At 40.3% G+C, this 19,033-nt stretch overlaps 1 protein-coding gene across 1 annotated transcript in view; it reads right to left on the bottom strand.

Annotated features, from left to right (window-relative positions):
* Positions 1-2,889: 2,889 nt before the first annotated feature.
* The window catches only part of aacs (acetoacetyl-CoA synthetase), a 36,485-nt gene continuing 20,341 nt past the window's right edge, over positions 2,890-19,033 (bottom strand). Inside the window, exons 11-18 of the mRNA XM_044329489.1 lie at positions 14,107-14,171; positions 12,010-12,132; positions 7,225-7,338; positions 6,189-6,314; positions 5,705-5,774; positions 5,240-5,298; positions 4,673-4,875; positions 2,890-4,549 (exon numbers count right to left, since the gene is read on the bottom strand). Of these exons, the coding sequence (XP_044185424.1) occupies positions 4,412-4,549; positions 4,673-4,875; positions 5,240-5,298; positions 5,705-5,774; positions 6,189-6,314; positions 7,225-7,338; positions 12,010-12,132; positions 14,107-14,171 (898 nt within the window). The 3' untranslated portion in view covers positions 2,890-4,411. The remainder of the gene's footprint in view (positions 4,550-4,672; positions 4,876-5,239; positions 5,299-5,704; positions 5,775-6,188; positions 6,315-7,224; positions 7,339-12,009; positions 12,133-14,106; positions 14,172-19,033) is intronic.

Here is a 19,033-nt window from a genome sequence, read left to right as displayed (position 1 = left end):
ACTAGTGAGACTTTTTACACTGAAGAACTGGACTCTTACCAAGTCTCACTTTTTCTGTTTTTATTTTTCTCAACTGTTAAGTTTTGAAGTTTTTCTGACTGGCAGGTCTGAGCATTCACACTTCTAAAGGTTACAGGGAGTTTTAAAAACTGCCAAATTTATTTCTAAAGTACACGTCTGTCAAAATGACTGGCTTCTACACGCTCCTCACAACACGTGCATAGAGACAATTACTCAAACACACACACACTGCACTATTATTTCGCCAGTCTGCCATCTCTTTATTCTTCACCCTAACGCAGACTTTTGCATGCTGAGGCGGTCCGGACAGCACCAGTACTGATTTAGTGATAGTAAAGTAGTAAAGTAATTAGCTGCTGATAGTGATGACACCCAGAGCTGAGGCTGGACACTACTTCTTAGCAGGAACAGACAAGGAAACCTTTTAGCAACTTCTTTCTTTGAGTTGCTGGTTTTTCTTCAAAATTAGTGAGTAAATATTTCAGTAAAGCTGTTTAAAACCATAAATGTTGACTTAAATTCCTATGTACACCTAACATGTGTGTTGTGTCCAGCAAGCCGGGGATAAAGGGTCTCCTAGATTATCATAGAAAAACAACGTGGATGCACACATTGTAAATCTGCGTGGGGATTGAGGGCTGAAGTTTTGGAACACAAAAATGTTTGTTTGAGCTTTACTCTCAGAATAGATTAACTTTATTGGGTTGCTGACAGTTGACAACCAGGAAATGCACCCGCACAGTACTTCAAACAAAGTCTCAGTGGGTACAGGGCCCAGGGCCTGATCTCATTAAGGGGTGGTGAAGGAATGCTCAGATGAGCTAGCCAGCGTTCTCTCTCATCTCTTCATCCATCCCTACACTGTGGAAGCGTTCCGAGATAAGGTCTATCCCCAATTCCAACCCTCCTGTAGAGCTGAATGACTACTGACCTGTGGCCCTCACATCAGTCTCGGTAAAGTGCCTGGAGAGACTAGTGCTACCCTGCCTCCTCTCACAAGTAAGCCCCACCCTTGATCCGCTGCAGTTTGCCTACAGGTAAAACCGCTCAGTACGTACCACCTACAGTCACTTAGAAAAGCCGTGTACATATGCCAGGAATCTGTGGATTTCTCCTCGGCTTTCAACTGCATGCAGCCCCACATCCTCTGCGCCGTTCTGCAAGAGCTCCAGGTGGATCCCCACATGATCCTCTGGATACTGGACTTCCCCCTCAAAAGGGAGCAGTTTGTCAGTGTCGACAGCTCCACCTCTCTTGTCATGCTCACATCCACTGGCACCCCCCAGGGGACAGTGATTTTCCCAGTCCTGTTTTTGTTATTTCCCAAGACCTGAGGGGCTAGGACAGCAAAGGAATGGCCATGAAGTTTGAGGAGGGCACTGCATTGGTCAACACCTCCAACAGTCCTGCCCATTTTGAGGAGGAAGTGAAGAAGCTGTACCAGTGGTGCAAGGAGAACTTTCTCCAGATAAACGTGAGGAAGACAAAGGAGCTCCTTAGAGTCTTCAGAGGAAGGCTGAACCTGTCCCACAGCTGACACTCAATGGAGAGGCTGTGTAGAGGGTTAGCAGCTACAAGCACCTCAGGACCACCATCGATAGTGGGCTGACCTTCAACAACACACAAACCATCTTCAAAAAGTGCCACCAGCATATCTACCTCCTATGGAGGCTGAGGCATCTGTACATAGCCCCTCCCATCCTCCGCAGCTCTTACATCTGCCATATAGGGAGCCTCCTCACCTTTTCTTTTCTGACTTGGTATGAGGGACTCTCAGAGGCCTACGAGGCCAAACTGCAGAGGGTGATCACTTTGGGCTCCAAGCTTTGTGGAAAGCAGTGCTCAACCCTCCAGCAGTTCTACAACCAGAGGACAGTGAAGAAAGCAACTAAGAGTGCGAGGGACTCAACTCATAACTTCAGCACCTGCTGTCAGATCCTGCCCTCTGGAAGGTGATATGCTGCCCCTGTATTCAAAACAAACAGGAGCAGGGCAAGCTTCATCCCCTCTGCTATTAGGCTTCTTAACAACCATAACACCCTGGAACCTCCTTGCCCCCTCCTTCTGGAAGAACTTTTATTTATGTATTTATTTATTGTCTTGTCTGTTAGGATGGTACTGACCTGAGCAAAATGAATTTCCCTTTTGTGGACAATAAAAAACATCTAACCTGGATGGGTGGATGTTTTTTATTGTCCACAACCGTCCGTCTATATACAGTACACAGCTAAAGTGGTTTCTAATGCAAATGTTCCCTTGAAAAACTGAAAAAAATGAGTGATCTTCACATCCATCCATGGCTCTGTCAACTTCAGCATAAACTAAACCTACAGTAGACAATAACCATCACCATCATGCTGTTGCGTCAAAGAGCAAATTATCTATTGTAGAAATGACCAAAGAAACAAAGAACCTTATAGAATCAACAGATTTTTTACATGTGATAAACCCAGAACTTTGTTTTCAAACCCTTAACCTATTAGAAGACAAGTTTGGTGCAAGAAAAAACTGCATCATCTGCATGCATATTACAGAATGGAACAGTAGATATACCAAAGTTCACCAGCACTACCATGGACAATATCGCATTTACAGTACTAAAGTGCAATGTACAATTACGATTCCATAAGAAAAAACCTGCGCATCTTTGAGACTCCAGTCTAAAAGGTACCCTGTGGCTTTTTCTTCTAAACAACAAAGTTATGCTTATATTCAGTGTTTCTCACCAAAAACTGTTGAAATAGGAGATACAAACAAAAGAGGGGCCCATTCATCAAACATTGCTCCATAGTGCTGCTAGTGGTCAAAAACTCCATAGGGTACCTTTAAGGAAGAAATTCATTCAATCTAAGCAGTGACTTTTACATCAAAGATGAACTCCCGGGTTTCCCCGGTGATTTATTTACATTCGTAGTTTTACACATGTGTGATATAATCGTAACGGAAATACTGACAGAGACAGAATCAAAAGGAAATTGATTAGAATCCAGTACCACACAGAAGTCCAGTAAGAAAAAAAGGCTACATCTGCATTAGTATGAAAATCTTTCTCCAACTTTCCCCAAAGATCAAATGCTTCACTAACATTCATGTCTGTGACTTTTTCAATTAACATTCTGATCTGATCTCCCAACATTTGTCTTTTGTTCGTGTTATTGGTATTGTACAGACACCCATTTCGCTAAATAGTGCTACAACTGACCAAAACCACTGAAGTTCATCTTTAAATGCATTAATTTGCCTTTAGACTTTGTCACAATTATTCAGCTTTTCCATGTACAAAGCAATAGAGGCTGTACTGTAGCTATTTGAAGAGAACACATTGACAAACATGGAACATAGATACAGAACTAATAAATACATGCTTTTGTGGTGAAATGAACATCTGCTCACTTTCAAATCACACTTGATCTAGACCGACTTATTCATACAATTGTTTGCTAAATAAGGGCAAATGTGACTAAAAAAAACCTTCCCTTGAAGGGAGATTACATTACATCAATTCATGCCTTGATGTCTTGGGCGGAATGAAATAGAATCAACAGTCACAAAATCATATGAGGGTTAGGATTTGAGCATGTAATACATAAGAGATAATTAACTTTTTTAGGTTGTTTTTAACTTCAATAAGTTTAGTTTTAACTCCTAACAACCCACTAAAATCTGTGACTCACTTTGGTTAACAGGTTGGGGTCACTATCTTTAAATGCATAATTATAATGTTAACGCAATTTCACAGTCCAAAAAATATATATATGTTCATATTTATATACATGTAATAAAGCGGTACACACCACATAACAATGATATGTTGATATGAGCTGAGGTGTTCATCCCAAATCTTTGTGTGTTTTTATCTGTACACTTCCATGGATTTTTACAGTGGTGACACAGACAGGTATGGTTCCTCACTGTCTGATAGCAATCAGACTGTGAATACAAAGCAAAGCTCCTAGTGCTAAATTTCACTTCTCTGTTGCCTGTTGTGTCGTATTCAAAAGCGCTGCTGTGCAACATCATGTTACATCCAAAAGATGAATCCAGTTCACATTTACTTTCACACATGGTAGCCTAAGAGCAGCTGCTTGATCACTTGGTTACAAGCTGGCCTATGAAACAGGAACAGTGCAGCTCATGTTTTCAAAGTCTCCATAGACTTAATGTTATTATATAAATACATATTTTTTGTATTATTTTGACGTACAGATGTGTTTCCTTTTGTATGCCCTGTACAAAGCACAAGGTACCTCTGAAAATTGTACCTGCAATGCTCTTTGCACGTCTCCCTGTACCAGTAAATTTGAATAAAGTTCATTTAAAAACTAATCTGAATTCTTGTCAAGTGGTTCTCTGTTGCAGGTTGTTTCTCCAGCTCTGTGATGCTTCCTCTTTAGTAGTTTTGCAGTTCAGGAATGTTCTTGTAGAGGTCCAATGAATCAGGATTGGAGAAAGCTCCTCTTTGCAACACCTCCCGGCCAGCGACCACTTGTTTCACAGCTACCTCCACCTTCTTACCACTGATGGTGTACTGCAGGTGAAAGAAGAAAAGGGCTGTCATTCAAGATGGAACTGACTTTTACAGCTGTAACCACTGCAAAATGATAATCTGACAGGTTTCTTCATATCTGATTGATATTCATATTTCTCTTACAGGAATGTCTCTGGTCTCCAGCAGCAGGGCGGGTACGTGTCGGGCAGACAGAGCTTTTCTAATAGCTCCTTTAATCTTTGCCACCAACTCTGGACTGAAGGGCTTTCCAGGTGCCATTTTCAAGAAGAGAATAACTCGCTCTTCTCCATCAGCGTTGTACTGAGGAACACAAAGACTGTCTGACACTTCCTCAAACGCCTCCACTGTAGAGATGAGGAGAAAGGAGAGGACAGGGCATTGTAAAGGTTAAGGAGACAAAACATAAATTAGGAAGGCAGATTAGAGGCAAGGAGAGAAGAGGAGGTGATAGGTGAAGAGAGTAATTGAGCAAAGAGAAGAGGAACAGAGGAGATAAGAGGAAAAGATTCAGTGTTTTGTAAGAGTTTTGCTACTTTCTGTTGTTGCTGAAGTGTACAAACTTAAAGGATGAGTGATGGGATGGCAAAATGTTATTTTCATCAACATAAAAGAGCGATCGTGACTCAATTTAAGCTCACATTCACTGCCATTTCTTTGCATCTTTTCTTACACCCACACCCCGCTCCACATGTCATTTTAAAGGCTCACCAATATTGTAGATCTCTGAGCTGCCAAAACGGACTCCGTTGGGGTTCAACGTCCCGTCACTGCAAAACAAACACAAGTTCAAGAGTCAAAACTTTTTGTGTCTGTCATGTAGAAACAAAACATTGTGCTACAGCTACACATCATATAATACACAGCATGGCAATATAGAAATAAAATCCACCAGCGTACACAAACTGAAATGTTTAGCTCCATTTACAGCATCCCCTTCTTGTGTTCCTAAGACATAAAGAAATCTTATATTGTCCTATAAAGAAGCAAGCTTCTAAACAAGATGCTGTAATTATCTTTCTATGCCAAAACTTTGTCCAAAAAAAGGCATGAAATTCAAAGCATTAACATAAGTGATTTTCCCTCCCATATTTCATAAGTTTAGATAACTACTGTAATAATGCAACCTTTTCAGAAGAGGTAGGTCTTCTGTGAGTAGCAGGTTAAGTGGCTCACCTTCTGCCCAGCATGACAATGCCTCCTGTCTTTGGGTTGATTTTACAATAGTCTCCATGGGCCCACACACCTAGAAGAGAGAAAAACACAATTTAGTTCCATTTTTCTTTTATCTTTTCGGGGAAATTACATTTACAGAAATGTTGTGATAGTAAAAACACACCACACAAACTAACTAAAACTGACCAAAAACAATATATGCAATAAAAAGATAAAATAAAGGAAAAATAAACTCAAGATTTTGATAAAATGCAAGAAAGGAGGTTAAATTCTACATTATTACATGCAGTAGAAAAAAGAAACAAAGCAAGGGTTTTAAATGTTGTAATATTTTTATTGGGCTACTGTACTGGATTACATTATATCATACAAGTCTATTTTTGTAGTTACTAGTAGTGTAGTTACTTGTAGTGTAAATGTACACTGTCTACAAGAAAGCTTACGAATATCTACACACTGTGTATATCTGTGTTTGTGTACTCACCAGGAAATGTGGAAAAGTAAGCTTTGTGGTATTTGCTCCCATTCTCATCATTCCAGAAGTGTGTAGGCTGACAGGGGATTGGCTTCAAGCAGACCAGCTCCCCGCTCTCTCCCCATACAGGCTTACCTGTAGAACAAAAACAAAGATATCACAGGAACAAAAACAAAGTTAGCAAGTTCAGATATACTTTACCACAACACACACATACACGTGTGCACACACTGATAAACACAAAAACACACTCAGAAATACACACCTACACAAATCATTCTCAGGTGAAAAAAAAAAAAAAAAAAAAAATCACCTGGTAATGTATCCCACACTCAGAGAACCTGATAGACTTTAGTGTGTGGTTTCACATAACCCTCACCTCCTCCCTCAGGACGGTGTTATAGGCTTAGAGATCGACTAAAATAATCCCAAGCTCTTCCTACAAAACTGCCTTTAAATTATCCCTCAATCCACTCTCCTTTGAGGTGGTGGAGACACACCAGTGCAGCCTGCAGCAGGGATCGGAAGCTGGAGAATGAGGGACTAAAATCAATGAGAAAAACATAAAGGGCTTTGAAGACTCCCAGCAAGATAAAATATCACTGTTTTTTCTGTTTGGATTGTTAATGAAAAAAAAAAATGTTTCACTAAAGTTTTTACCTGTGTTTACCCAGGGAAGGTTCAGTAATTGTTCACAATTTTTCTGCCAACACATACAGATGCATGGGAGAAACCAGCTACAACTGATGTTATTCCTTTAGCTCCAGAAGCAGAAAGAACGTTTGCTCAAGGGCATGTCAGCAGTTTATTTTGTTTGTTTTTGCTTCTAATTAATTTTCCCCATCAAGATTTTCCCCAGTCTCTCCTGGGACTCAAACTAGCCACTTTCTTCACACCTCGAGGTGATCAGTCCTCCCTTTTGTCAAAGTGGGGTGCTCAACAAATCCCCTGATTGCTGAAGTGATTTGGCTGAATAGAAAGAAAAAGCAACAATATTCCATTTCAGGGCAATTCACCCACTATGAACACGCACACGCACTCTTACCATCAATGCCCCATGCTTCCACAGCCATCCCAAGGTTTCTTGTTTGGATCTCACCCCGATACACTGGAACTGCTGGGTTCTGACCCATAAAACATGACACTATGTCAGTGCCGCCTGGTCAGAGAGGTGAGAGAAAAAACATACAGAGGAAGAGATTTAGTTAATCTGATATGAAACGTCTCGCTTAAATTTGCCCATTTTCATTAAAAACACAGTTTTTGTTTACATTCAACTATGTCTATCCTTATTATAACTCAGATTAGTTTGTGGTATTTTTTGCCTTGACAGTCGGAAGTGTGTAGAGACAGGAAATATGGCTATGAGAGGGGTACATGCAACAACGGTCAACAGGCGGAATCAAACTGCAGATGTTGCAGTTATGTAATATGTATTTTAACCAGAAAGGCTCCCGGGATGCCTGCTCTACAATGCTTTTTAGTCTTTATTGGCTAATCGCTGCTAAAGAGCGAGATATTTTCCGTAGGATCTGGTGGAGACCAAACCAGAGATAAAATGAGCAGGAATATATCAGGCTTTCATTTATCAGGTAGCCAGAAACATAACTCAAAATCAATGATAATTTTTCTGCATCTACTGGAAGTGTAAATAGGCGATACTTGCCTATCGCTAACACATTAGCCATGATCATTTCTCAGGTGTAGGAATGCAACTAACAATCATTTTTACTATCAGTTAACCTGTTAATCATTTAGGCTATAAAATAATGTAAATATAGAAAATGCCCATCATAATTTCCTGGAGCCAAAGGTAAAATCTTGAAATTTCTTGTTTTGCCTAATAGAAGATTTATAATAATATAAAACAGAGTAAAGAAAATCCCTACACTTTAGAAGCTGCGACCAGCAAATGTTTTGCATTTTTGATTGATAAATGACTTAAATGATTAATGGATAATACAATTTTTTCACAATTTTCTATCAACTAATCAATTATTTAACAACTGGCACAAATGAGATGATATTTTGGAACGTTATGCTGCCCCCTGATAACCAAAAATCAACTTAGTTCCATGGAAATCTGTATCAAATTGTAAACATAAATTTCTTAATTTGTTTAATTCAAGTTACAGTACCTGCAGTGTACCGTACTGCGATGTAGGAGTGGACATGTGTCGAGCAGGGATAAAGTCACTAAGCAAAACATCACAGTGACCACCGTCCTGAGTCATGATTAAACTTGGTACTGATATCTATCTGGTAGCACAACAACGTGAGCTGGCAGCTGCTCTACCTCCACTGACCTATATAGGAGTTCTACTCCATTGCAGTACATTCCTAAAACTGTTATGAACACACACACACACACACACACACACAAACACACTTCCTTTGCCGCACCATCCATTTTTCTCTTTCTACCTTCCAATCATCTACTATTTCTGACATGTTCTATTCATCTCCTTTCCCATTGTTCCATCTCTACCTCCGTTTCGTTCCCTCTCTGTATCACAGACTCCATCCATCCATCTTGTTTGCCTCCTCTCAGTTGCTCTCTGCCCTTCTACTGCTCCTTCCTTCTCTCTTCTGTCTTTCTGTTCTTTATTCTTGTTCTCTCTCTCTGTCTCACTTTCTTTCTTTATTGAGCTTTAATTGGCTCCCAGGAGGAAGAGGAAACTTTGTCTTCTGATTAAACACACACACTTATAGTGGGAAGACGTGCAAATATTTTATTATTACACTCACTTTAATAGGTGGGTACACCCACACACACACACACACACACTCAATCATCAGCCATTTAGTGTGTGTATTGTGTGTGTGTGTATATATTGTGTCACACTGACCTGATGTTTCTAACAGCATTGACTATTCTGAACAGTGAAGAAAAAGATTTTTGAACTCCTCGGCTGATGTATATGGATATATATTTTGTATGTGTGTGTGCGTGTGTGTTTTCATATGTGTAGGTGTGAGGGCTTTGAACATCTTCTGGCACAGTTTGGGGTCGGACAAAGCCACCAACTGAGACAAAAAGGCAACCAGCTAACCTACGAATGCATTCATGTATTCAAAAATTGAAATATAAAAAGAATACACAGAATGAAAGTCACAGGAAGACTTTGCAAATTCATGGAAAAGACAAACAAAAGAGAAGAAGAGAAGAGAAGAGAAGAGAAGAGAAGAGAAGAGAAGAGAAGAGAAGAGAAGAGAAGAGAAGAGAAGAGAAGGAGCAAAAAGGGGAGCAGAAGAGTGACATATGGGCAGTCAGACGGAGGTATATTAGAATGGAGGGAATCCAGCAGTGAAAGTGTTAAAATCCCCCAACGAGGAGCGATGGGGGTCTGACATCCCTGCTGATGGGCTTTACACACACACACACACACACACACACACACACACACAGACATAGTGAAATACACAATATTTATACATTATGTAAAATTATTCACATTTTAAGTCAAGCACATGTTTGTGGACACATTCACACACACATACACACTGACACACAGGGTGAAATCGGCAAAGGGGCCCATCACATATGTCACCGTGACCACCAGTCAGTCACATATGCTGTGATAAATCCAAAGAACACGCACACATGTACAGAGCGTTGACCTCGGGGGTCAAGGTTAGGTCGGTTGGCAGCCAACGAGGTTGCAGCCTGCTGTTGCCCTTGGCGACAAGGAGGAAACTGACTGGGGCAAGACCTGCTGTTCTGAAGAAAACACATGGACACGTACAGGTGTCCCTTACATCCACGCTCACACACACACACACACACAGAACTAGTCCTGTAATTCCAAATAATGAATCTTGAACTAGGGTCTTATTTTTTATCATTTCCAACACCATTTCTATCAGTTTATTCACCAAAATACCTTGTTAAGAACTGGGAACACAGAAACCTCGCTATGGCAAAAGTCTGACATGGCAATGGAACAAGCAGTGAAAGGATCAGACAAGCTATAAACAAGCCGACAGTTTGGCCACATTACCTCAGTTTTCTCCTCCAAATAATTTTGGCTAACCTGAAGGCTCGTACTAAAACTTGATCTGAACGTCTTACTGCTTGTGTTGTAACGTCAGGCGTCTTTTTGGTATCTTTTTAGATATGTTACTTTAACAACCCATGGCCATTTAGTTACAGGATGACCTCTGACTACCTGCCAAAAGCCCCTGGGTTGTGGCTGAAATCACTCCCTATTGTCTACCTACATTATATTTTCCTCAAAAATACCCACAATCAAAGGAGAAATGTAGTGTCCATTGCATGTACACAGGTTTTTGCTAAAAATGAATGAATGAATACTTCGCCTTTGATACATGTGTAATGAAAAAGGAACAACGCTACACCTCTCAGTGATGACCAAGTAGCAAATTCCTTGGTTTGAAGCTGAAGCCAGTGCGGAAGTAGATGTTGGCTCCACAAAAAATCCTGGATCCAATTAACTTTCATTGTTAATACAAAATAATAAGTCAATCACTTTTTTCAAAGCGTCATTATGGTCTGAATTGCTAAATTTGGGCCCTATAATCATCGCCCCATTAATCATATGTGAAGACTTCTAGTAGCTTTGGTGTCTGCCGTGTGAGCATTGATTGACAGTTCGCTAACCTGCTGCTCTCCCCGGCTCCAGGACTCACACTGAGTCAAACTATTGTCACTTTATTTCATAGAAATGTTACATGATTACAATACTTGCTCTATTAGCACAATTTACCTAAAGTAACTAATGTTAGCCAAAGTGTGCGCCACGCTGTGCTCCCAGTAAGCTAGTGTTCGCTTCAGTCCGAGGTAACAGGGTGTGTTTTCAGATCATGAAAGGCGACACCCCGCACTCCTCATTTGGAAGGTCCTGGTTTGGAAGAGATGGCGTCAACCATAAGCACCAACTCTGGATTTCAAACCGGCCCCAATGCAAAACCAATGTCACACCTCCTCGCTCCATCCATCTTTAGACGCAGTCAACGGTGATGACGCAAAACGATGATTCACAAGAGTCTGAAATATCAATTTACTGCCCACCGCAGAGTAAACTACTGAGTGTTTGTTATGTAGTAAATAGTGAATGAGGGAGATATTCTCACACGGCCTTCATTATTACCACAATAACTATTTCAAGGTGACCAAGGATGGACTGCCAGTATAAACTGGTGCCGATACAATATTTGTTGACAAATAAAATGGAAAACATATTTCTGTAAGTTTTAGAGACAATCAGCTTTTACTTCCCTTTCTCTGTCTGGCTTTTCCCCACATTTCTGCCTTGTGGATGACATTTCAGTCTACGTTTGTGTGTCCAATCCTTCCACCTACATGTCATTGTGTTTGTGTGTGTGTGTGTGTGTTTACTATGCCCATCCAGGATGTCATTCACAGTGTTTGTGTGTGTGTGTGTGTGTGTTGTGTTTGGTCTTGTTAGTGTGTGCATGTGTGACTCTCTGAGCTGCTACCGAATGTGTGTGTGCTTCTGTAATGCGTCAGTCACCCAGGCTGTGCTAAATGTTAAACGTTTCAGGACTCACAGAGAGAGACAGGTAGCATTCTACTGCCCTGTCAACATAACAAAGGGCTGAGAGCGCCTGTGTCTGTCTGTGTGGCGGGGCTGCGGGTGGGGAGGGAAATGTACATTTCTATACCATTTATATTTCAAAATTTTCTTTGAACGTGCCAGTCCTTTTGTTTTAGTGTCGCAGATTCTTTTTTTTGCTTGTTTGTGTTTATAGTAACTTCCAGCGTTAATGTAGTAGACACAATGTTTGGGAAAAGCCACTGTTATTTGTATCCCTAGATGGAATTTAAGAATCCGTATCAGTCAGTCACCTGAGATGGAGCCCAGCAGCACGTTACTCTTGATGCATCGGTAGACGTAGTCGTAGCTCTGGGGTTTGAGAGGAGAACCAGTAGACAGGATGGTGTGGAGAGACTGGAGGTTGTGCGTTTCCCCTGGGGGAGAAATACAGAAAGAGGGAAAAAAAATGAGAAAAAGAGAAAAAAATAGGACAAAAAATGATTCAAAATTGCTTTACACATATACTGCGCAGCATATCTCAATAGAAATACTCTCTATTATTGTATCTGATAACATCTAAGTCCTTCTTTTAGTACTGACCGAAATGCTCCTTTGCATCAAGTAATGAAAATTGTCAAGTATCAAAGATTGACAATGAATGTTTGCTCAGATTCTTTGTCTTCATTAATTCATTTCTGAGCTAAATCTAATTCTAAATGACATTTTATTTGGCCAAAAGTTCTTATGTGGCAGCTTGTCTTAAGACAACACTGATTAATTTGAGAAATTTGGTAGAGAATATCATTTGGCTGAGAATATTGTTTGAGGAGAAAAGGGTTTTATGCTACTAAAGTATTGTTTTGGTATCAGTGTTGAAACTCGGGTATTGTATTATTACCATATCTAAACATTTCAAATTACCCAGCCCCAGTCAGCAATCATTTTCACATAAATTAAGAATCCACACACAAACACAATTCCAACATGAGCCTGCACCTGTGCACAGCTGTGGTTCCATGCACCCCTACATGTTGTGTTAATACAGTTTGCCACCCTGATGTGACACAGCACACACACACACACACACACACACACACACACACACACACCTTTACTCACCATCCCTGAGGTCTACGTGCACGCGCTCTATCATACACACACACACGCCCAAACCACAAGCCAATAACACCCTGCAAACTAATAAGCTTCCAGCAACCGACCCTCCTCCCATAAGCATACACACACAGACACACAAACGCGCACACACACACAGTGGGAACTCTTGCTACCCCCCATCATGCCTCCAGGTGTCCGGTCCAAATGTCAGCTCAGGGAAAAGGGCCTCTCCGCTGGGACAGCCAGTGAAGAAGCTCCCCTCGCACGTCCCAGCCCACTGGAGGCATGCTTGCACGCACACATAAGCACAGAAACACGCATAGACGCGCACACATTTCCACTCTGCCATGCTCCTTTTTCCTCTAATAAGCATCCAAACACAGAGACACAATGCCAACTGGATCAAATGGATGGCTGACTGAAGGGGGTGGGGCAGAGATAGAGAGAGAGAGACGGACGACAGACAGACAGACAGACAGACGGGGAAACAAGCAAAGGTTTATTTGGAGATTTTGTTTTTCGTGTCTTACTGTTTAGCCGCAGAATTAGGAATGTGTTTAGCTAATTTACAGCTTGCAGACAGACAGACGCAAACACATAGCAGGCGCCATGAATAAAGATTTGTGGTGATTATAACGGCACATTGGGAACTGAGATACACAGAAACTGTTGCAATAAACATCAGTTATAAGTGTTAATTTAACATTAGGAAGAGAGGAGAGGGGAGGGAAGGGGATAGGAGAGAAGAAATAAAGCTTGTTCTCTTAAATACAGTATGTACCTTTACAAAAGAGCACAGCAAGCCCGAAATTTCTTTCACTTACTAAAAAGGTAAGTTTCTCTCTCAAACAAACAGCAAAGAGAGAACAGCTTGTACGACGGTTAGCAGGAAGACTAATAAGCACCGACACGACTCTGATTATGTATAGAGACCTGCTTCTATCTCTAGAGAGCTGTGACACTAAAAGCAATTAGTTGGTCCTATCCATGACTCATATGAATTATCATAACCGCACTTTTATTCATTTGATTCAGTGTCAAACACCAGAACACAGACCGAACCGTTGATTCACGCAGTAAATGGCATAAAGGACATTTAGAGTCAAACAGCGTCACTATTATAATCATTATCGTGTCCATCTGCTCTTATTGTTCCAGGTTCTATTCTGAGAGAGTAGATGTGTGTATCAATGCGCATGTGTGTGTGAGTGTGCTTGTTATTCGTGCGCATCCACGAGTGTCTCTGCATGTCTGTGCGCATACACGCGTCTGTGTCTGTGACCGCAGCTCACCGGGTTTCAGGTTCCTCTCCTGCAGCACTGACAGCCACTTGGCCCCGGTACCAAAGATAGTGATGCTGGAGAAGAGAAAGAGATAAAAAGAGAGAGACAAGAAGAAAAAAAACACAGAAATTAATTTGTTTAATGTAGCAACATAAAGGATCAGTGAGGCATTCCTTTCCAACATTTGAAAAATGAAATACAATTTCCCAAAAGTAGAAGATGTTTATTATTTTGGGAGAAAACAATGTTGCCGACAGTGACAGCCATCGCAGAAGCCTCCTACATACAGTATATGTCGTCTGCATTGTGAACAGCAGACACTTTAAACAACAGAACCAAATTAGCAAACACTATGAATCATACTCTGGGAAGGATGAATATTGTTGTCAAATTTCGTGACAACCTGGTCATTCATTTTGAAGATGTAAGACCGATGTGTTGGGCAGATGCTCAGAATGACATTGTGAAATGTTACCGTTATTTAGATTGAATTCAAGATTTTATCCATTAAAAATACAAGTTGCAACTCTGCCCCAATATAAAATGCTTTATTTATAAAATAGGATGCATAGTGAAAAAGACTTATGAGACTTTAATTTTGACAGACTTTTGTCAAATGAGTTTGTCACTTAAAGTCTGTTGCTGTTCTACATTTTTCATGGCACTATTTTGAACTGCTGTAACAATATCTTGTATTTGCACATGAACACAAACAAAAATGAATCCACTGCTTGAAAACCAAAAAATAGGGCTGGAATTAACGATTCTTTTTATAATATCAATTAATCTGTCAATTATTTGCTTGTTAATTGACTAATTGTTTGGTTTGGTGAAATTATCTTCATGGTCATTGGGCCCCAAAGTTCAATTCAGCCAAAAATGCTTATATGAAGGAATTGGCAACTTCTAGTGCATGGCACAGTTAAATTCAGAGGGAATATATTTGCTCTTTCCTTTGAGGGATATATGTAGAATCTGAGCAGCAACAAGGATTCTGCTAGGATAACTAACCCCCCCCTTAATAAACACACATAAACATCAGATCTTACTTAACAATACAAAAACTTGTATGGTGGAAGGAGCTGCAACAGCAACCAGCTGCTATTAGCAGAGTAATAGTGAGAAGTGAGGAAAGAGAGTGTTTCAAAGGCCATGTACACCTGTAGAAATATGACTGGATACTATTATCCAGCTGATGCGAAGCAGCTAATGAATGAGCCACTTGCGGTGACGCTTGAATGAAGCAGCTGATCCCAGTCAGCTGATGAAAGTGCTCCGCCTGAATTAATGTAATGCTCCATTTGTTGCCCTGAATCTATGCATAACAAGGCATAATATAATTTAAAATAGAAAGGGCAACAGTTACTGAACACCCTTTGCCCTTTGTCCCATCTGCTCCACTGGAGCTGCTCAGCAGCGGTTGAACTATGCAGCTCCCAGGAGAGGAGTGTGTGTGTCACTGTGTAAACGTAAAGCAAGGTGATGATGAAAAAAAAGAGTGTGTGTGCTCAGTCAACCCGTCCAGGATAGATAAGGAAAATTAAGAAAAAAACAAAACAAATCCTGATTGGGGATTGACATTCAACTGAGCAAACAAAAGAGTCAAACACAATAATGTTCAGTCTTGCGAGGACAAAATGTCTTCTTTGTAGACGTTCCACAAGGACATAATTTAAAGGGACTCTATCGACAGGATGTTTGCACACATTAACACTGGAGCCAAATTATTTTGGAAGTTTGCTTTCTTCAGTGTGAATGGAAGTCAGTCTGACAGCTGACAACAGTTGAACAACATGTGGAAGGCAAGAAGTGACAAAACGTCACTTCTGTGTTCCCCTACAGATTTAATTTTAAAACAAAAGGCCTTTTAAAGTCTGGCTCTGTGAACAGCGTGTGTTTGTGTCTCAGTCGGTGTCTTCCTGTCTCTTCAAGTTATTTTTGTTGACATCAAATCAATCAAATTGCCTCCTATCACTATGGTAACCATGTCTGTCAATCAAATATAAAAAAAAAAAGAATCTCTGGTTGTTTTGTGTCTCTGGGAGACAAGACAACTGTCTGATGCTTGAATGGTCAATAACCAGCAATTGGTTTGTGGTGAAGGATGTGATTTGCTCTCGTGGGTTGAAATCGATTAGTGGTAATAGAGGTTGTTGATAGGGTGAGTGAAGGGTGGTGGGTTAGATGAGGTGAAAGGGCGCAGGTCTCAAAGAGTAATCTCTCAAATGGATTGAAGTGAATGATGTGCACGCACGCACGTACACACACACACGCACACATCTCTTGTCACTTCCACCTCTGCATGCCTCATCGTGTGTCCCCACTTCACCCGCTGAAGAGTCTCATCTTGAAATCTTTGTGACTGTCTTGACTGAAGTCTCAGAGGTAAGATTTTCAGAACACTGCTGTTTTACCTGTCTTTTATTTTCTCCAACATTTCTCTGCATTTAATCTTATACATACATACATACAGGACCACCATGGTCCACCAGTTTGGTGCAGAATGAAATATTTATCTATCTGTAAGTATTGGATGGATTGACATCATATTTGGTATAAATACACGTGGTCCCCAATGGATGAATCCTAATCCTCCTATCCTTTGCTGATCCCCTGACTTTCCAGCTATCGCCATCATCAGGTCAAAGTTTTCACTTTTCTAATGAAGTTAAATTTAGATTTGTACTTTGTGTTCGGTGCAAATGAGCATGGTGACATGCTAACTAAGATGGTGAACATGTTAAACATTATACCCCCTACACATCAGCATGTTGCCGGGCTGACATCAGCATTTATTATCAAATTATGCCTCGCACAGCTGCTTGTGTGTGGCTGTAGACTCTTAGTCTTGCTTACACAAGCTTGCTTTCACTTTAGTCCATCAGTTGAACATTCGGTCCATTAAATCTACTTCTTTTCAAGGCTCTACCTCTATTATCTAATTCCTAAGTCTAACTTAAACCCTTCTATGCTGTTCAGTTGTGGGCCTTGTCTTTTTCCTATTAGCTTCCAATTTTAAAATAAAAATCTGACCAAAAATGACATGAAAAGGATAAATTAAAAGTACTACAATAATGTGTGTATATATTCTATGTGTGCGTTTTGTAGGGCTTGGTAGATACAGTTGATACCTGTTCTCCACATTGACTTACAGCCACTAGATGCAGTCCCCGTTCTATCTGTCATCTCTGACCCCCTGTCTCCGCATCTGGATTTGTTCATTGCTGGCTGCCATGGAAACAGTCACTCTACTTTGATTGGAGGCAGGTGGCTAGGTGTGGCTGCTGATTTGGTGTTTATGATGGAGGGTGGAGGAGAAGCTGTGACTCTCTGTCGTGAGATTGTGTGCCTGCTTGTGTAAATGTACGTGTATGTCCATATCAAGGGAGGCATGTTACTGGAAGCTACTGAGTCAATAAGAGACACTCGAAGCCAATCAGACACAAGAGCACCGCCGAGCAGTTATTACATTAATGTGTTTCTACCCGTGTCATGATTTGGCAGTTGAAGTCCCACTTGTCAGGCCATGTTTGCTAAACGACTCTCGCCCTTGTTCTCCACCCCAGGAAGAACTGTAATATAAAAATGAGCCATTGCTCTCTGCTCAGGTTACAAAAGCTACTAAAAACAGATTTGCACATATTAAACACACCTCATACTGCATCATTTTTGAAAGTCAATACATGCCAAATTTATTAGGGTACCTTGGTGTTATTGGGGAATCGTACAGTATGATTGACAGTGTCCATCTCATGCCAGCAGTATTTCAGCAATATGAATTGAATTAATTTCCATTTCCTTTGACTGCTGCTTCTACTCACAAACAGGATTCTGATATTTAGCCCCCTTCCCTAATATGCAAATGTTATTTCTCATGTGTTACTGAAAAGACAGACATGTTAAAAGTGATTTTTCCATCAGCACTTCAAGCTTTCTGGCATCTAGAATTGTGAAGCTCTTCTATTTTGTGATATAAAACATTCTCCATTTGTGCCAAAATCAAACCTGGCGCCATATAATTTAAGAGGTAGAGTAAAGGTTAATACAACTCAAAATGAATGTGGTAATGGTTTAAAAAAATCAAGTGCTACATTAAGCATTTCATTTTATATTGATGAAAACTGTTGTCTCCAGTTTGCCACATAGGAAAACAGAAAATATGTTAAATTGTTATGCCCACATGTCTAAAACTGTAACTGAACTGGCAGGATGGAAATCTGCTAAACTGTAGTTACCTCCTTGAAAAAGAGTAAGTGAGAATTTTGCTTGGCATTAGCAAAAGAGAACATTTACATAGATGGTACAAGGAGGAATCTTTTCTGACATATCAGCTCAACACATAAAGTACAAAAAGATGGAATAGACAAGCTTATCCTCAGAGGAAAAAGGGGAGCCTCATTCATAGATGGAACCTGTAGTATAAATGTTGTAACCCTTTGCTTTCTTTACCCAGGAATGCTACTGCTTATGTTCCCACTACAGGGCCAATGTAAGATTTCAGCAAATCTTCTGAGCTGGTAAGTTTCAGGAAAATCTTTTACAAAACAGTTATATAACACAGGTAGAGGAAGTTGTCAGAGCATTTAAAGGTTAAGGAATATGTAAGATATATATATATATATATATATATATATATATATGATGTCCTGTTGTAGCACAATTTGTGACAGAATTTACTCCTAGCAGTTTACACTCAAGGTTTAGTGGAAGAAGCAACATCTGTGCATTGCCACCCAGAGAGATGAATGGTTTTGATTTTTTCAAGAATCAAAACCAAAAACTTAGTGATAAACTGATCCACTATTCAGAAGATTGCCTAAAAATATGTTTTGTCTTACAGTTCAGGTTTCCAACAACACAAAGAATTGTCGTCTGAGTAAATACGAGGTCACTGAATGAAGATGAACTTTTATGGCTTTAACATTAGTTAGATAGC

The sequence above is a fragment of the Thunnus albacares genome, chromosome 2 (assembly GCF_914725855.1).
Source record: "Thunnus albacares chromosome 2, fThuAlb1.1, whole genome shotgun sequence".
Lineage (NCBI taxonomy): Eukaryota > Metazoa > Chordata > Actinopteri > Scombriformes > Scombridae > Thunnus > Thunnus albacares.
This window is presented reverse-complemented; position numbering and strand designations above follow the sequence as displayed.